The sequence below is a fragment of the Oncorhynchus mykiss genome, chromosome 6 (assembly GCF_013265735.2).
Source record: "Oncorhynchus mykiss isolate Arlee chromosome 6, USDA_OmykA_1.1, whole genome shotgun sequence".
Taxonomy (NCBI): domain Eukaryota; kingdom Metazoa; phylum Chordata; class Actinopteri; order Salmoniformes; family Salmonidae; genus Oncorhynchus; species Oncorhynchus mykiss.
The window spans coordinates 81,464,568-81,482,467 of NC_048570.1; the positions used below are offsets into that span (position 1 = coordinate 81,464,568).

General features: G+C 45.4%; 2 protein-coding genes across 3 annotated transcripts in view; one reads left to right on the plus strand and one right to left on the minus strand.

Moving 5' to 3' along the window:
- The window catches only part of LOC110526107 (secretogranin-3-like), a 31,105-nt gene extending 29,474 nt beyond the window's left edge, over positions 1-1,631 (plus strand). For both annotated transcript variants that reach the window (XM_036981109.1, XM_036981110.1), the window contains exon 12: positions 56-1,631. In XM_036981109.1, the coding sequence (XP_036837004.1) occupies positions 56-174 (119 nt within the window). In that variant the 3' untranslated portion in view covers positions 175-1,631. The remainder of the gene's footprint in view (positions 1-55) is intronic.
- Positions 1,632-2,638: 1,007 nt separating this feature from the next.
- LOC118964936 (lysM and putative peptidoglycan-binding domain-containing protein 2-like) lies at positions 2,639-16,424 on the minus strand. Its single transcript, XM_036981115.1, has 3 exons — positions 15,905-16,424; positions 13,940-14,289; positions 2,639-3,545 (listed from the first exon to the last, which is right to left on the minus strand). Exons 1-3 carry the CDS (start codon positions 16,154-16,156, stop codon positions 3,494-3,496), a joined length of 654 nt encoding a protein of 217 aa, XP_036837010.1. The 5' UTR covers positions 16,157-16,424; the 3' UTR covers positions 2,639-3,493.
- Between the last annotated feature and the right edge of the window lie 1,476 nt (positions 16,425-17,900).

Sequence of the window (17,900 nt, forward strand, 5' to 3'; positions counted from 1 at the left end):
ACATTTTTCCAGATTAGATTGTAATCTGTCTCTATTCTTGTGTATTTTATTTCAGATTACGACCTGTCCAAATTGAGGGACTTCATGGACCAACAAGTGGACTCCTACATTGACAAGGGCATCATTGAGAAGGGTGAGGGAGAGACCATCAAGAGGATCTACGGCAGCCTGTAACCTTCAACCAACCTTAAAATAACCAACAACCAACCTTCAAACACCTACGACCAACCTTCAAAAAACCCACTGGAAATGTATGACGATTGATAAACCTATAAATAGGGCCTAGAGTTGTTCCTGTTCTGGAAACATGGTTTGGAAAAACTCCTGGCTTTACGACTCACTCATTATGAGCAGAATCCAAACTTGACATGATGATCCCTGAAAGTAACTGACTGATTTTGGTGTGAATTCTTACCTTGATGTCAGTGGGAGTTTGGTGTGAATTCTTACCTTGATGTCAGTGGGAGTTTGGTGTGAAAGTTTGAGTAAAGTGAGTGGATCTCAGGTTAGGATTCGGCCTCTATGAGAGGAAAGGTATGACCTTTATGTATTAAAAATAAACCATTTAGGCAAAAACATATTGTATTTGACATTTCCAGAAAGCTGGAATGCAATAATGGTAATAATATCACTGAAAGTATATATTCAACTATACTGCTAGAAAACAATCAGCAATAGTCCGATGTCACTGAATGGCACTGACTCGATTGGGAAATTCAATAGTTATTCTGTCAAATCAATTGACTGACTGATCTACTTACTAGATGACAGCTTTGACTACCTTGAGGAGTGAAATGTTGACCTACTGAGGGGGAATGAGTGTTCAACCATCCCAATGGACACACACTGGTTGACTCAACGTTGTTTCCACGTCATTACGTTGAACCAATTTGGAATAGACGTTGAATTGATGTCTTTGCCTAGTGGAAAGGTTGTGTCCCAAATGGCATACTATTCCCTATTTAGTGCATTATTTTTGACAAGGCCCCATAGGGCTCTGGTTAAAAATAGTGCACTATATAGGAAGTAGGGTGCCATTTGGCACAGAGATAGGTCTGATAGTAGAGTTCCAACTTTAGCTTTCTCATCAATTGCAGGTAATATGTATGTCTTTGCAATAGACTTTTGCAACAAGTACACATATATCTAAATGTATTCATTCTATGTAATCTGTCCTATCATATTCTAATTCTTATTTTTTCAATCCAGCATCAATGTAAGATCTATTGTATTAAGGCTTTTAACTCAACCAAAAACAGCTGTGTTGTCCAGTATCATTTCAGCCCTGTATGTCCATCCTCTCCTCTTTGTTCTGGGGTAACTCCTTTGGGGCCCTCCAGGGGGCCCTGTTTGTGTCATTTCCCTCTATCTGATTTCTGCAAAATGGGTAGTAGTGGGAAGTTGCCTCTAGATGCTGATCGTGGATCAGGTGTACATTTTCCCCACTAATGGTAAAGGTTAGGATTGTGGGAGGACAAGCTGATCCTAGATCTGTCCCCAGCTTCAATATGTCTGAGTATATTCAACATGTATACTACCACTCTAGACACAAAATTAAGTATTTTTAAATGTAAATATTTGTGATGTTTTTTCCAAAAATGTAAAAGCAATTAAAACATTGCCTTTCTTAATGTGTAGTTGACTCCGATAAAGAGAATATCAAAGGCTTCATCCCAAATGGCACCCTATTCCCTATAAAGTGCACGACTTCTGACCAGAGCCTTATGGGCCTTAATGTGTAATAGGGTGCTATTTGGGATGCAAACTTTGTGTGAGACAATGTAGTTCCTCATGTTGCTACCTGACATTAAGAGGCAGGGTTTTCAGCCAATATGGTTATTGATGGAGAGAGAGAGCTGATGCTACTAGAAGATATCAAGAAGAAAGGCATAACTTTCTTAATATTGAGTCACATTCCAGATGATTCCCCGTATAGTTACATCTATCCTCTCTGATCCTATGGAAACACATAAAGCTGTTCAACTCTTCTTTCTTGAAACATTCAACTATCAGAGGGGTGGGTAGACTCAGAGGCCCAGGCTTCCCACCTTATCGTCCAGTCAACAAGATGAGATTTGGAAGGATGCCACGAGACTAGAGGAGCGGAACTCAGTAAGATGTACAACAACATTTATCATCAACAAAAACAAGTAGGCAACCAAGAGAAGTCTGTTTTAAAGTTGCATTTATTCATCCTCAAATCAAGAAAAAAAAAGCACATTAAATCTCAGCCATGGTTTAATTTGTACAGTATTTCACACACTTAAAAACAACAGCACATTCACACTTCAAAAAGAGCTTTCCCTTTTATGTCACCAATGAATGCTTCAAAACAGGTAAACAAAACACCACCACCCCTCCCATCCACAGCTCCACCACCCCTCCCATCCACAGCTCCACCACCCCTCCCATCCACAGCTCCACCACCTCTCCACCACCCCTCCCATCCACAGCTCCACCACCCCTCCCATCCACAGCTCCACCACCCCTCCCATCCACAGCTCCACTACCCCTCCCATCCACAGCTCCACCACCCCTCCCATCCACAGCTCCACCACCCCTCCCATCCACAGCTCCACCACCCCTCCCATCCACAGCTCCACCAACCCTCCCATCCACAGCTCCACCAACCCTCCCATCCACAGCTTCTGGTTGAGAATTCAGTCGAGGGATACATCCAAAATGGTACCCTATTCCCTATGTTATACACTACTCTTGACCAAAACCCTACGGGCCCTGGTCAAAAGTAGTGAACCCTACGGGCCCTGGTCAAAAGTAGTGCACTACATAGGGAATAGGGAGCCATTTGGGATGCACTCGATGTGGGGTATAAATAGGCTGCCATTATGGAAGCAGCCTAGTTTCAAACACTGAGGAGGAGGAGGAAGAGAGGAGCAGAGGAGGAGGAAGAGAGGAGAAGGAGAGGAGGAGGAGGAGGAAAAGAAGAGGAGAGGAGGAAGAAGAGAGGAGAGGAGGAAGAGAAGGAGGAGGAGGAAAAGAGGAGGAAGACAGGAGGAGGAGGAAGAGGAGGTAATACTGGAGGCTTCGCCATCCATCTGGTGGACTGATGCTATTCTAGGAGGGATTGGATCATCAGAGTTAGGGTAAAAGCCAGTATCGAACTAATCGCCCAAACACACACACCTGTGTGTTTCCTGTGTATGCATGTGTGTGTGTGGTATACACAGACCAGAGAGTTATTCTGTACAGCAGCAGCATGTAGACTTGTAGTGAGTGGATGAGTGTCATAGTAACAGACTACCTGCTGTTCAGATGATTGACAGCAGTTGAACAGTACAAAACCAGAAGAATACTAATAATAAAACGTACGATAATGACACTAATATTAAAAAGGCAAAGGATGAATCCTCAGTTGAAACACTTAGACGTGACAGTGTGATGGTTTGGTAAAAGAGATACAGGAAGGGAAAGGTAGGAAGGATTGATGGGTGGATGGGTGTTAATCAGGGCTTCAGGTAAACGACTGTGTCCTTTATATCTCCTGGTATGATGAAACAGGAAGTGTGTATTCCTCTTCACTGTCCCTGTGAACAAACAGAACACACACGTTAGCACACACACATCAACACACTTAAACTGGACTGACCACATGCAGACTTTCCGCACCTCATCCACACTCACAGATATACACTCATCCACACTCACACCAACTCATCCACACACACACCCACAGATATAAACTCATCCACACACACACACACACACACACACACACACACACACACACACACACACACACACACACACACACACACACACACACACACACACACACACACACACACACACACACACACACACACACACACACACACACACACACACACACACACACACCTAGTAGTTACACACGCCTAGTAGTTAGAGCGTTGGACTAATAACCAGAAGGTTGGAAGTTCGAATCCCCGAGCTGAAAAGGTACAAATCTGTCGTTCTGCCCCTGAACAGGCAGTTAACCCACTGTTCCTAGGCCGTCATTGAAAATAAGAATTTGTTCTTTAACTGACTTGCCTCAACAAAAAAAAAATATCCATAATTGCCTTGTTCAGGGGCAGAACGACAGATTTTCACCTTGTCGGCTCGGGGGATCCAATCTTGCAACCCTACAGTTAACTAGTCCAACGCGATAACGACCTGCCTCTCTCTCGTTGCACTCCACAAGGAGACTGCCTGTTACGCGAATGCAGTAAGCCAAGGTAAGTTGCTAGCTAGCATTAAACTTATCTAATAAAAAACAATCATAATCACTAGTTAACTACACATGGTTGATGATATTACCAGCGTGTCCTGCGTTGCATATAATCTGACTGAGCAAACAAGCATACAAGTATCTAACTGAGTGGTGGTAGGCAGAAGCAGGCGTATAAACATTCATTCAAACAGCACTTTCGTGAGTTTTGCCAGCAGCTCTTCGTTGTGTGTCAAGCATTGCGCTGTTTATGACTTCTGTTTATGACTCTCTATCAACTCCCGAGATGAGGCTGGTGTAACCGAAGTGAAATGGCTAGCTAGTTAGCGTCCGCTAATAGTGTTTCAAACATCACTCGATCGGAGCCTTGGGGTGGTTGTTTCTCTTGCTCTGCATGGGTAACGCTACTTCGATGATGGCTGTTGTCGATGTGTTCCTGTTTCGAGCCCAGGGAGGAGCAAGGAGAGGGACAGAAGCTATACTGTTACACTGGCAATACTAAAGTGCCTATAAGAACATCCAATAGTCAAAGGTTAATGAAATACAAATGGTATAGAGGGAAATAGTCCTATAATTCCTATAATAACTACAACCTAAAACTTCTTACCTGGGAATATTGAAGACTCATGTTTAAAGGAACCACCAACTTTCATATGTTCTCATGTTCTGAGCAAGGAACTGAAACGTTACCTTTTTTACATAGCACATATTGCACTTTTACTTTCTTCTCCAACACTTTGTTTTTGCATTATTTAAACCAAATTGAACATGTTTCATTATTTACTTGAGGCTAAATTTATTTTATTGATGTATTACATTAAGTTAAAATAAGTGTTCATTCAGTATTGTTGTAATTGTCATTATTACAACAACAAAAAAATTGTCAGATTCTCTCCATCAATCCTTAGCCCCTTCCATCTTCTCTCCATCAATCCTTAGCCCCTTCCATCTTCTCTCCATCACTCCTTAGCCCCTTCCATCTTCTCTCCATCACTCCTTAGCCCCTTCCATCTTTTCTCCATCACTCCTTAGCCCCTTCCATCTTCTCTCCATCACTCCTTAGCCCCTTCCATCTTCTCTCCATCACTCCTTAGCCCCTTCCATCTTCTCTCCATCAATCCTTAGCCCCTTCCATCTTCTCTCCATCAATCCTTAGCCCCTTCCATCTTCTCTCCATCACTCCTTAGCCCCTTCCATCTTTTCTCCATCACTCCTTAGCCCCTTCCATCTTCTCTCCATCACTCCTTAGCCCCTTCCATCTTCTCTCCATCACTCCTTAGCCCCTTCCATCTTCTCTCCATCACTCCTTAGCCCCTTCCATCTTCTCTCCATCACTCCTTAGCCCCTTCCATCTTTTCTCCATCACTCCTTAGCCCCTTCCATCTTCTCTCCATCACTCCTTAGCCCCTTCCATCTTCTCTCCATCACTCCTTAGCCCCTTCCATCTTTTCTCCATCACTCCTTAGCCCCTTCCATCTTCTCTCCATCACTCCTTAGCCCCTTCCATCTTCTCTCCATCACTCCTTAGCCCCTTCCATCTTCTCTCCATCAATCCTTAGCCCCTTCCATCTTCTCTCCATCAATCCTTAGCCCCTTCCATCTTCTCTCCATCACTCCTTAGCCCCTTCCATCTTCTCTCCATCACTCCTTAGCCCCTTCCATCTTTTCTCCATCACTCCTTAGCCCCTTCCATCTTCTCTCCATCACTCCTTAGCCCCTTCCATCTTCTCTCCATCACTCCTTAGCCCCTTCCATCTTCTCTCCATCACTCCTTAGCCCCTTCCATCTTCTCTCCATCACTCCTTAGCCCCTTCCATCTTCTCTCCATCACTCCTTAGCCCCTTCCATCTTCTCTCCATCACTCCTTAGCCCCTTCCATCTTCTCTCCATCACTCCTTAGCCCCTTCCATCTTCTCTCCATCACTCCTTAGCCCCTTCCATCTTCTCTCCATCACTCCTTAGCCCCTTCCATCTTCTCTCCATCACTCCTTAGCCCCTTCCATCTTCTCTCCATCACTCCTTAGCCCCTTCCATCTTCTCTCCATCACTCCTTAGCCCCTTCCATCTTCTCTCCATCACTCCTTAGCCCCTTCCATCTTCTCTCCATCACTCCTTAGCCCCTTCCATCTTCTCTCCATCACTCCTTAGCCCCTTCCATCTTCTCTCCATCAATCCTTAGCCCCTTCCATCTTCTCTCCATCACTCCTTAGCCCCTTCCATCTTCTCTCCATCACTCCTTAGCCCCTTCCATCTTCTCTCCATCACTCTTTAGCCCCTCCATCTTTTCTCCATCACTCCTTACCACCTTCCATCTTTTCTCCATCACTCCTTAGCCCCTTCCATCTTCTCTCCATCACTCCTTAGCCCCTTCCATCTTCTCTCCATCACTCTTTAGCCCCTTCCATCTTCTCTCCATCACTCTTTAGCCCCTCCATCTTTTCTCCATCACTCCTTACCACCTTCCATCTTCTCTCCATCACTCCTTAGCCCCTTCCATCTTCTCTCCATCACTCCTTAGCACCTTCCATCTTCTCTCCCTTCTTTCTGCCAAACATACATCCTTTTTTCTTCCTGGCTTTCTTTCCTCTCCTTCTTCATAGTCTTCTTTAGTCCTTGCTTCCCTGATACACACTCCCCCGCCTTCTCCTCCTCTCTCTTTCCTGGCAGATCTATAATTAGCTGATAAGAGGCCTCAACCATCTGCAGACTGATCTATGTGACCTAATAGGGCTGCATCTCAATAGTCTACAGTAGAGATTGGACCATAAACCCCAAATTACCAACACTGACATTTCTAACTCATACCCAAGCAATTTCCCCCCTAGACTGTTTTCAGATAAATGGACAGGGAGGAGAGGTGGAGAGGAAAGAGAGGTGGAGGTGAAAGAGAGGTGGAGGTGAAAGAGAGGTGGAGGTGAAAGAGAGGTGGAGAGGAAAGAGAGGTGGAGGTGAAAGAGAGGTGGAGGTGAAAGAGAGGTGGAGGTGAAAGAGAGATGGAGGTGAAAGAGAGGTGGAGAGGAAAGAGCTGGAGAGGAAAGAGAGATGAGAGGAAAGAGAGATGGAGAGGAAAGAGAGATGGAGAGGAAAGAGAGGTGGAGATGAGAGTTGGAGAGGAAAGAGAGGTGGAGAGGAAAGAGAGGTGGAGAGGAAAGAGAGGTGGAGAGGAAAGAGAGGTGGAGAGGAAAGAGAGGTGGAGAGGAAAGAGAGGTGGAGGTGAAAGAGAGGTGGAGGTGAAAGAGAGATAGAGAGGTGGAGGAAAGAGAGGTGGAGGTGAAAGAGAGGTGGAGGTGAAAAAGAGGTGGAGAGGAAGGAGTGATGGACAGGAAGGAGAGATGGAGATGAAGGAGAGGTGGACAGGAAGGAGTGATGGACAGGAAGGAGAGGTGGAGATGAAGGAGAGATGGAGATGAAGGAGAGGTGGACAGGAAGGAGTGATGGACAGGAAGGAGAGGTGGAGATGAAGGAGAGGTAGAGATGAAGGAGAGGTGGAGGTGACAAGGAGAGGAAGCTTCTTTCACCGTAACCATTAGATATTGGTGATTAGGTCAGCCTGCTGCTGTGTCCTGAGCACCATACTGCTCCCAGAGCATTGTTCATCCATTATTCAGACTCCCTCAGGCACCACGGCAACCCACAATCCAATTAGACCAGCAGGTGTGTGTGTCTCAGAGTGACAGCACAGACTGCCTGTTACCAACTAGAACTGTACTCAGCTGCAGAACATCTAACCCAGTTTCCACTACCAAGTCTCAGATCATGTAAAGCTTGCTTTACTCCATAGCTTCAAAACTATATTAAAACTAGATTTCTCCTTCATCCATAGCTCTGTATGAAACATTTTGAGAGTGGTTACATTTCTCCAGCCGCATCCCTCAACTGTTAACCAAAACAAGTGTCAGGGTGACGGCTTGTTGTTTTCTAATCCCAGATTGCCCGTTTAAACCAGTTTCACTTCAAGGAAACCATGACATTTCCTCTAAATCCTGTAACATAGCTGTTAAATCACAGAGCACTGAACCATAATGCTGCCCAGCTGTAGGTTGATCAGGTTATGGTCTCCTTAGAGACCTGGGGCCGTAGGTATCGGCCCTCCGGGGCCGTAGGTATCGGCCCTCCGGGGCCGTAGGTATCGGCCCTCCGGGGCCGTAGGTATCGGCCCTCCGGGGCCGTAGGTATCGGCCCTCCGGGGCCGTAGGTATCGGCCCTCCGGGGCCGTAGGTATCGGCCCTCCGGGGCCGTAGGTATCGGCCCTCCGGGGCCGTAGGTATCGACCCTCCGGGGCCGTAGGTATCGACCCTCCGGGGCCGTAGGTATCGACCCACCGGGGCAGTAGGTATCGACCCTCCGGGGCAGTAGGTATCGGTAGGGTCTCTCTAGTGGAGTATGGTCCGTCTAGGGGAGTAGGGTCCGTCTAGGTTCTCTCTCGGGGGGTAGGGTCTCTCTAGTGGAGTATGGTCCGTCTAGGGGAGTAGGGTCCGTCTAGGGGAGTAGGGTCCGTCTAGTGGAGTAGGGTCCGTCTAGGGGAGTAGGGTCTCTCTCGGTAGGGTCTCTCTAGTGGAGTATGGTCCGTCTAGGGGAGTAGGGTCCGTCTAGTGGAGTAGGGTCCGTCTAGGGGAGTAGGGTCCATCTAGGGGAGTAGGGTCCGTCTAGGGGAGTAGGGTCCGTCTAATGGAGTAGGGTCTCTCTCGGGGGGTAGGGTCTCTCTAGTGGAGTAGGGTCCGTCTAGGGGAGTAGGGTCCGTCTAGTGGAGTAGGGTCCGTCTAGGGGAGTAGGGTCCATCTAGGGGAGTAGGGTCCGTCTAGGGGAGTAGGGTCCGTCTAATGGAGTAGGGTCTCTCTCGGGGGGTAGGGTCTCTCTAGTGGAGTATGGTCCGTCTAGGGTCTCTCTCGGGGGGTAGGGTCTATTTGGAATTCAGCATAAGTCAGGCCTGAGCTTGTCTCGCTGACTATGCGTGCTGAGACACAGTCACGTCTGTGAAGATCGGCAAGTTGGCTGGCACACTAACGCACGCACTCTCTCCACACATACACCCGCACACATACTATTTAAGTTCGAGGAACTGCCAAGTCAGTCCTGAGTCACGCTGGCAGCAGCTGCGGTCTCTCCCTGGCTTGGCCAGGGGCTGTATCCACAAAGTGTCTCAGAGTAGGAGTGCTGATCTGGGATCAGTTTAGCCTTTTAGATCACAGGGAATAAGGCTTACCATATGCTTCCCAGTTGAAACAGTTCCTGCATATATTGTGACTACATGTTGTATCATTCTGTTAGTTTTGGTGTTCTGCAGATTTTTTTCATCTGTTTGAACACACAGCGTTTTTTCTTCTGTAGCTGAAGTCTACGATCCTTCGTCTGTGATTGGTCAGCAGTGCTGATTCTTCAATTAAGTGTTTGTTGTCATTCGATGACAGGGAACTAGTTTTCATGCACATTTTGTTCACTTGAGAAATACTGTATCTTAGATGTAAAATTGTGCGACTGAGACCTCGGCAAAAACGTCAACTAAGAAATCTGTAATTAATTTAATCTTAATTCCGACTATTTTGAGGAAGTGTACTTGCTGCTACAGTGTGTGTACTTGCTGCTACAGTGTCTCAAGAGGGACAAATGGTAATATTGATGCTTTTCTTGTTTTTAAAGCGAAGGTATTTTAAGGGAGTATGCAAGAACAGACGTTCACTTGGCCTAGCTGAGTTCTGCTAGGAGCAAACCCAACCTATGTATTTGGACGCCTTTAGATTGCCTGTAAAGGGGAACTGACCCTATAGCACCATGCCTACTCTGAGAACGTTGATACCTACGGCCCCAGAGGGTTGATACCTACTGCCCCGGAGGGTTGATACAGTGCCTTGCGAAAGTATTCGGCCCCCTTGAACTTTGCGACGTTTTGCCACATTTCAGGCTTCAAACATAAAGATATAAAACCCTATTTTTTTGTGAAGAATCAACAACAAGTGGGACACAATCATGAAGTGGAACGACATTTATTGGATATTTCAAACTTTTTTAACAAATCAAAAAATGATAAATTGGGTGTGCAAAATTATTCAGCCCCCTTAAGTTAATACTTTGTAGCGCCACCTTTTGCTGCGATTACAGCTGTAAGTCGCTTGGGGTATGTCTCTATCAGTTTTGCACATCGAGAGACTGACATTTTTTCCCATTCCTCCTTGCAAAACAGCTCGAGCTCAGTGAGGTTGGATGGAGAGGATTTGTGAACAGCAGTTTTCAGTTCTTTCCACAGATTCTCGATTGGATTCAGGTCTGGACTTTGACTTGGCCATTCTAACACCTGGATATGTTTATTTTTGAACCATTCCATTGTAGATTTTGCTTTATGTTTTGGATCATTGTCTTGTTGGAAGACAAATCTCCGTCCCAGTCTCAGGTCTTTTGCAGACTCCATCAGGTTTTCTTCCAGAATGGTCCTGTATTTGGCTCCATCCATCTTCCCATCAATTTTAACCATTTTCCCTGTCCCTGCTGAAGAAAAGCAGGCCCAAACCATGATGCTGCCACCACCATGTTTGACAGTGGGGATGGTGTGTTCAGCTGTGTTGCTTTTACGCCAAACATAACGTTTTGCATTGTTGCCAAAAAGTTCAATTTTGGTTTCATCTGACCAGAGCACCTTCTTCCACATGTTTGGTGTGTCTCCCAGGTGGCTTGTGGCAAACTTTAAACAACACTTTTTATGGATATCTTTAAGAAATTGCTTTCTTCTTGCCACTCTTCCATAAAGGCCAGATTTGTGCAATATACGACTGATAGTTGTCCTATGGACAGAGTCTCCCACCTCAGCTGTAGATCTCTGCAGTTCATCCAGAGTGATCATGGGCCTCTTGGCTGCATCTCTGATCAGTTTTCTCCTTGTATGAGCTGAAAGTTTAGAGGGACGGCCAGGTCTTGGTAGATTTGCAGTGGTCTGATACTCCTTCCATTTCAATATTATCGCTTGCACAGTGCTCCTTGGGATGTTTAAAGCTTGGGAAATCTTTTTGTATCCAAATCCGGCTTTAAACTTCTTCACAATAGTATCTCGGACCTGCCTGGTGTGTTCCTTGTTCTTCATGATGCTCTCTGCACTTTTAACAGACCTCTGAGACTATCACAGTGCAGGTGCATTCATACGGAGACTTGATTACACACAGGTGGATTGTAGTTATCATCATTAGTCATTTAGGTCAACATTGGATCATTCAGAGATCCTCACTGAACTTCTGGAGAGAGTTTGCTGCACTGAAAGTAAAGGGGCTGAATAATTTTGTACGCCCAATTTTTCAGTTTTTGATTTGTTAAAACAGTTTGAAATATCCAATAAATGTCGTTCCACTTCATGATTGTGTCCCACTTGTTGTTGATTCTTCACAAAAAAATACAGTTTTATATCTTTATGTTTGAAGCCTGAAATGTGGCAAAACGTCGCAAAGTTCAAGGGGGCCGAATACTTTCGCAAGGCACTGTATCAACCCTCCGGGGCAGTAGGTATCAACCCTCCGGGGCAGTAGGTATCAACCCTCTGGGGCCGTAGGTATCAACGTTCTCAGAGTAGGCATGGTGCTATAGGGTCAGTTCCCCTTTACAGGCAATCTAAAGGCGTCCAAATACATAGGTTGGGTTTGCTCCTAGCAGAACTCAGCTAGGCCAAGTGAACGTCTGTTCTTGCATACTCCCTTAAAATACCTTCGCTTTAAAAACAAGAAAAGCATCAATATTACCATTTGTCCCTCTTGAGACACTGTAGCAGCAAGTACACACACTGTAGCAGCAAGTACACTTCCTCAAAATAGTCGGAATTAAGATTAAATTAATTACAGATTTCTTAGTTGACGTTTTTGCCGAGGTCTCAGTCGCACAATTTTACATCTAAGATACAGTATTTCTCAAGTGAACAAAATGTGCATGAAAACTAGTTCCCTGTCATCGAATGACAACAAACACTTAATTGAAGAATCAGCACTGCTGACCAATCACAGACGAAGGATCGTAGACTTCAGCTACAGAAGAAAAAACGCTGTGTGTTCAAACAGATGAAAAAAATCTGCAGAACACCAAAACTAACAGAATGATACAACATGTAGTCACAATATATGCAGGAACTGTTTCAACTGGGAAGCATATGGTAAGCCTTATTCCCTGTGATCTAAAAGGCTAAACTGATCCCAGATCAGCACTCCTACTCTGAGACACTTTGTGGATACAGCCCCTGGCCAAGCCAGGGAGAGACCGCAGCTGCTGCCAGCGTGACTCAGGACTGACTTGGCAGTTCCTCGAACTTAAATAGTATGTGTGCGGGTGTATGTGTGGAGAGAGTGCGTGCGTTAGTGTGCCAGCCAACTTGCCGATCTTCACAGACGTGACTGTGTCTCAGCACGCATAGTCAGCGAGACAAGCTCAGGCCTGACTTATGATGAATTCCAAATAGACCCTACCCCCCGAGAGAGACCCTAGACGGACCATACTCCACTAGAGAGACCCTACCCCCCGAGAGAGACCCTACTCCATTAGACGGACCCTACTCCCCTAGACGGACCCTACTCCCCTAGACGGACCCTACTCCCCTAGACGGACCCTACTCCACTAGACGGACCCTACTCCCCTAGACGGACCCTACTCCCCTAGACGGACCCTACTCCCCTAGACGGACCCTACTCCACTAGACGGACCCTATTCCCCTAGACGGACCCTACTCCCCTATGCGGACCCTATCCCCCTAGAGAGACCCTACTCCCTTAGACGGACCCTACCCCCCTAGATGGACCCTACTCCCCTAGACGGACCCTGTCCTCCTAGAGAGACCCTACTCCACTAGACGGACCCTACTCCCCTAGACGGACCCTACTCCCTTAGAAGGACCCTACTCCCCTAGACGGACCCTACTCCCCTAGACGGACCCTACTCCCCTAGGGTCCAATCGCAGGCCAGGAGAGAGGGGCACTGGCCAGGGGGAACTCAGAATCCGACAGGCATCCGTCACCTGCATCTGCGTAAGCAGGACGTCACACTTCCACAGGCAGCTTTCTGACTCGACGTCTCGCTCACAGGCAGTCTGCTGATTTGACTGCTGGTTTGAGTGATGCACCTGGACGAAGCAACTTTTAACGAAGACAAGAGTTGGCTAAAGGACAACTGCTAGTCTGAATTTCTAGTCTGAAAACCACTGCTAGCTCCTACCACTTTGTTAGACTTGAGGATTTGTGTTACCTACCCCAAGCTGATTCATTGGTATTATCTTAGCAGGCGAACAAGTCTTGTGATATGCAGAAGGGATAAGGTGAATGAACTGAACAACTGAGTTGACAACCAATGTGGTTCACTGAGTGTGCCAGGGGCAAATCTGACATTGCACACTATTACCTATATAGGGCACTATTTCAAATGGCACCCTATTCCGAACATAGGGCTATGGTCAAAAGTAGCGCACTATAGGCTCCCGAGAGCCTATAGACCCTGGTTCGATTCCAGGCTGTATCACAACCGGCCGTGATTGGGAGTCCCATAGGGTGGTGCACAATTGGCCCAGCGTTGTCCGTGTTAGGGTTTGGCCGGGTTAGGCCGTCACTGTAAATAAGAATCTGTTCTTAACTGACTTGCCTAGTTATATAAAGGTTAAATACAAATAAATAAATTGGCCATGTTAAAAAAGTTATGTAGTAAATATGGAGTGAGGTGCCATTTTGGACGAAACCCATGTGACTGGCCATCACCACATTGGCGTATTCCAACTCTTACCTCACTTCCTCTTCTTTGAGCCTGCGTGCTGCCTGCTTTGACTGTTTAATCTGCAAGTCCAGTCTGTGCAGGAAGTCTTGAGCTGACAGCTCTTCCGGCTGGGGCCGTTTATAACTACTACTGTCCTTATCCCCAGGGGCCAGAGGTGGCGAGGGGTCCTCCTCAGTGTCCCTGTCCTGCCCCACACAAAGGGGGTTGAAGTCCTGGTCCTGGGGATCTCCGTCGGGGGACTCTAGAGACAGGCCGTTGAAGGGAGAGGTCTTCTCTGAGACCACAGGGATGTTGAGGGTGTTACGCAGGAAGATACAGTCGTTACTGAACATCTTGTTAGTCCTCTTGATCTGCTCCATCTGGAATCATGTGTGACATAACGGTAATAACACATTAATAACATGGTATAACAAAACAATAACAGTACTAATAACAGGTTAACAAAACAATAACAGTACTAATAACATGGTATAACAAAACAATAACAGTACTAATAACATGGTATAACAAAACAATAACAGTACTAATAACATGGTATAACAAAACAATAACAGTACTAATAACAGGTTAACAAAACAATAACAGTACTAATAACATGGTATAACAAAACAATAACAGTACTAATAACATGGTATAACAAAACAATAACAGTACTAATAACAGGTTAACAATAACAGTACTAATAACAGGTTAACAAAACAATAACAGTACTAATAACATGTTAACAATAACAGTACTAATAACAGGTTAACAAAACAATAACAGTACTAATAACATGGTATAACAAAACAATAACAGTACTAATAACATGGTATAACAAAACAATAACAGTACTAATAACAGGTTAACAATAACAGTACTAATAACAGGTTAACAAAACAATAACAGTACTAATAACAGGTTAACAAAACAATAACAGTACTAATAACATGGTATAACAAAACAATAACAGTACTAATAACATGGTAAAACAAAACAATAACAGTACTAATAACATGTTAACAAAACAATAACAGTACTAATAACATGGTATAACAAAACAATAACAGTACTAATAACAGGTTAACAAAACAATAACAGTACTAATAACAGGTTAACAAAACAATAACATCAGTACTAATAACTGCAGTCACAAAGCAGCCGTAACATAAATAGCTATACTAACAAGATTGTAATAACACAAGACAGTAACAACAGTATCAATACTGATAGAAATGTAGGTAGTAACACATGTTGTTATTGGGTGAGAGATGAGCAATGTACTCAGATCTTCAGGAAGACAGACATTCCTAGAAGCCCCCAGGGCTGGGATGGGCTACTCCAGTCCTGGGGGGACACAGTGTGTGCAAGCGTCTGTTTCACCACAACACTAACACACCAGATGAAAGGAAAGCCAGCACACTGTGCTCCTTCAGGACTGGAGTAGTCCACAATGGTCATCAGTGACAGTGAGCTACAGAGATGGGAAAGATGAATGCCAAACACTGCATGTGGCTGAAGTTGCTCACACGAGATCACATTAACCTTTGTGTAGCCAAGATTGCTACACTGTAGCACATTCTGTTATGAGTCATGATGACCATGTTGCTAATGCAACAATGTAACAGTAACAATGTAGCTAATGTGGAGCAGGGACGCTCAGGCCTTGAATGGGATGAAATCTGATACTGAAGTTTCTGGTTCGAAGCCTGCCCAGTCTGTCCGTTGCATTCAGGTATCATGAGAGTAAGTCATAAATGTGTGGATCTAAGCATAATTTAATCGTGTAGGAGATCTATGCTAGGTTAATCTTGCAAGCCCTGGTTTTATTATACACGCGACCATGATGACAGCGTAGCAAATAGGTGGTCCCAAAAAATGCTCGCATGCATGACAGTTGATCAAAACAAATGCGCGGTGAATGAGATTTCACATTTTAATATCCACAACCATAACACACAAGACGTGTTTGTGTGCCGGTAATAATAACCTTACCGTTACTTCGTATTTGAGGGCTATGCCCTGCAAAGTGTCGCTGTCTGTGACCCGATGCTCTATGTATTTCTCGCCGAGAGAAGCCGCGACGCTAGCCGTACTCCCGTAAGACCGGATCTTGGTTCGGGCCAGACTCTGAGACAGTTCACTATCGGATTCTGAACCGGACCGGGACCGGGGAAAGATGGGCTGTCCGATACCAAACCTCGCTCCACCATCCCTCATCGGCAGGACAGGCGAGTACTCCGCCATCTTCTCTCGGTAGCTGCTTGTTGGTTCGTGATGCGCCGACTGCACTCAGCTAACCTGGGCTAGGAGGTAGCCAAGTGGCTGGCTAGCTTAATCAGTCAGGCTGCGGGAAGATTGCCATTTCTAGTTTGGTGACACATGTCGATCCTGTGTGAATGTGGCATATTTCAGGTCAGGCAAAACCGAGCCGTTCGCTGTTTGATGCAACAGACAGACAGTCGTGACTTACTTACGTCGCAGACGTAAAAAAAAACAACAACGTGAAACGCGCCGTGTGAATTTGGGGCAATGCAATTGGATACGCACTCCAGCGTGTCTTTTCCGCTCCAAGCTTGTGACGTCACCAGTGTCATTTCAGAGCACAGTTCTGGCATACTGCTAGCTAGGGCCCAACAATGCAGATGTTGTTTTACAGTAGGCCTATCTGATAGAAAATAATGTCAGTCTACTTTAAAAATATATGTTCACACCAAACCATTGTGAAATAGAGTGAATATATACTTTATTGCCGATTTGATTAGAATAGCATCCATGGATGGAGAGCAATTTTGGGGTTAAGTGCCTTGCTCAAGGACACAACAGTGGTTTGTGGGCCTACCTACCAGCCTGGGGCTGTTGCTATTGCCTGGTCATCCTTCATGGTAAGTTTCATGTCCCTGTGAGCTGTGTGTCTGTGGAATGTAACAACGACCAGGGACAAAGGGGCAGGGAGGAGGGACGGGGGGGGGGGGGGGGGTAGAGGTAGGGAGAAATCATCTTCATGTGGAAAGAACATTCAGCAACCCACGTCACCAATGTGATTCCTTGTGAGTGTGTGTAATTATTTCACTTTTGTTTATTCATTTCACTTGCTTTGACAATGTAAACATATGTTTTCCATGCCAATAAAGCCTCTTCAATTGAATTGACTATTAACTATTACAACACTGTAAATAGCCGTAATATTTGAAATGTGTCTATTCTTTTGAAACTTGTGAGAGAGAGAGAGAGAGAGAGAGAGAAAGATAGAGAGAAAGAGAGAAAGAGAGAGAAAGAGAGATAAAGAGAGAGAGAGAAAGAGAGAGAGAGAGAGAGAGAGAGAAAGAGAGAGAGAAAGAGAGAGAAAGAGAGAGAGAGAGAGAGAGAGAGAGAGAGAGAGAGGACAAACCCAGTGACCACCACAAGTGTTACATATCAAATTCTTATTGACTGGATTTTTAAGAAGAACTTAAGATGTGCTATCTTGTTTTTGTACTTTTTCCATCAATAGAGATTTTGGTTTGGGAGAGTCTCTCATAGAGAGGAGTGGACGTGGTTTGGGAGAGTCTCTCATAGAGAGAAGTGTACGGTGGTTTGGGAGAGTCTCTCATAGAGAGAAGTGTACGGTGGTTTGGGAGAGTCTCTCATAGAGAGGAGTGGACGTGGTTTGGGAGAGTCTCTCATAGAGAGAAGTGTACGGTGGTTTGGGAGAGTCTCTCATAGAGAGGAGTGGACGGTGGTTTGGGAGAGTCTCTCATAGAGAGGAGTGGACGCTGGTTTGGGAGAGTCTCTCATAGAGAGGATTGCTCTAGTCTGTCTCTTCTCAGATGACATGAAGAGGAAGCAGGGACAGATTGGGACCAGAAACCGGACCACTTTTTTATCTCGAGGCCCCCATATTAGTTAAACAATGATAATTTTGCGCAAAAACACACATTTAGACAGGCCCACAGGGCTAAAAATGGACCAGTCCACCTGGCATTTACCTGAAATGTCGTTATGACCAGTC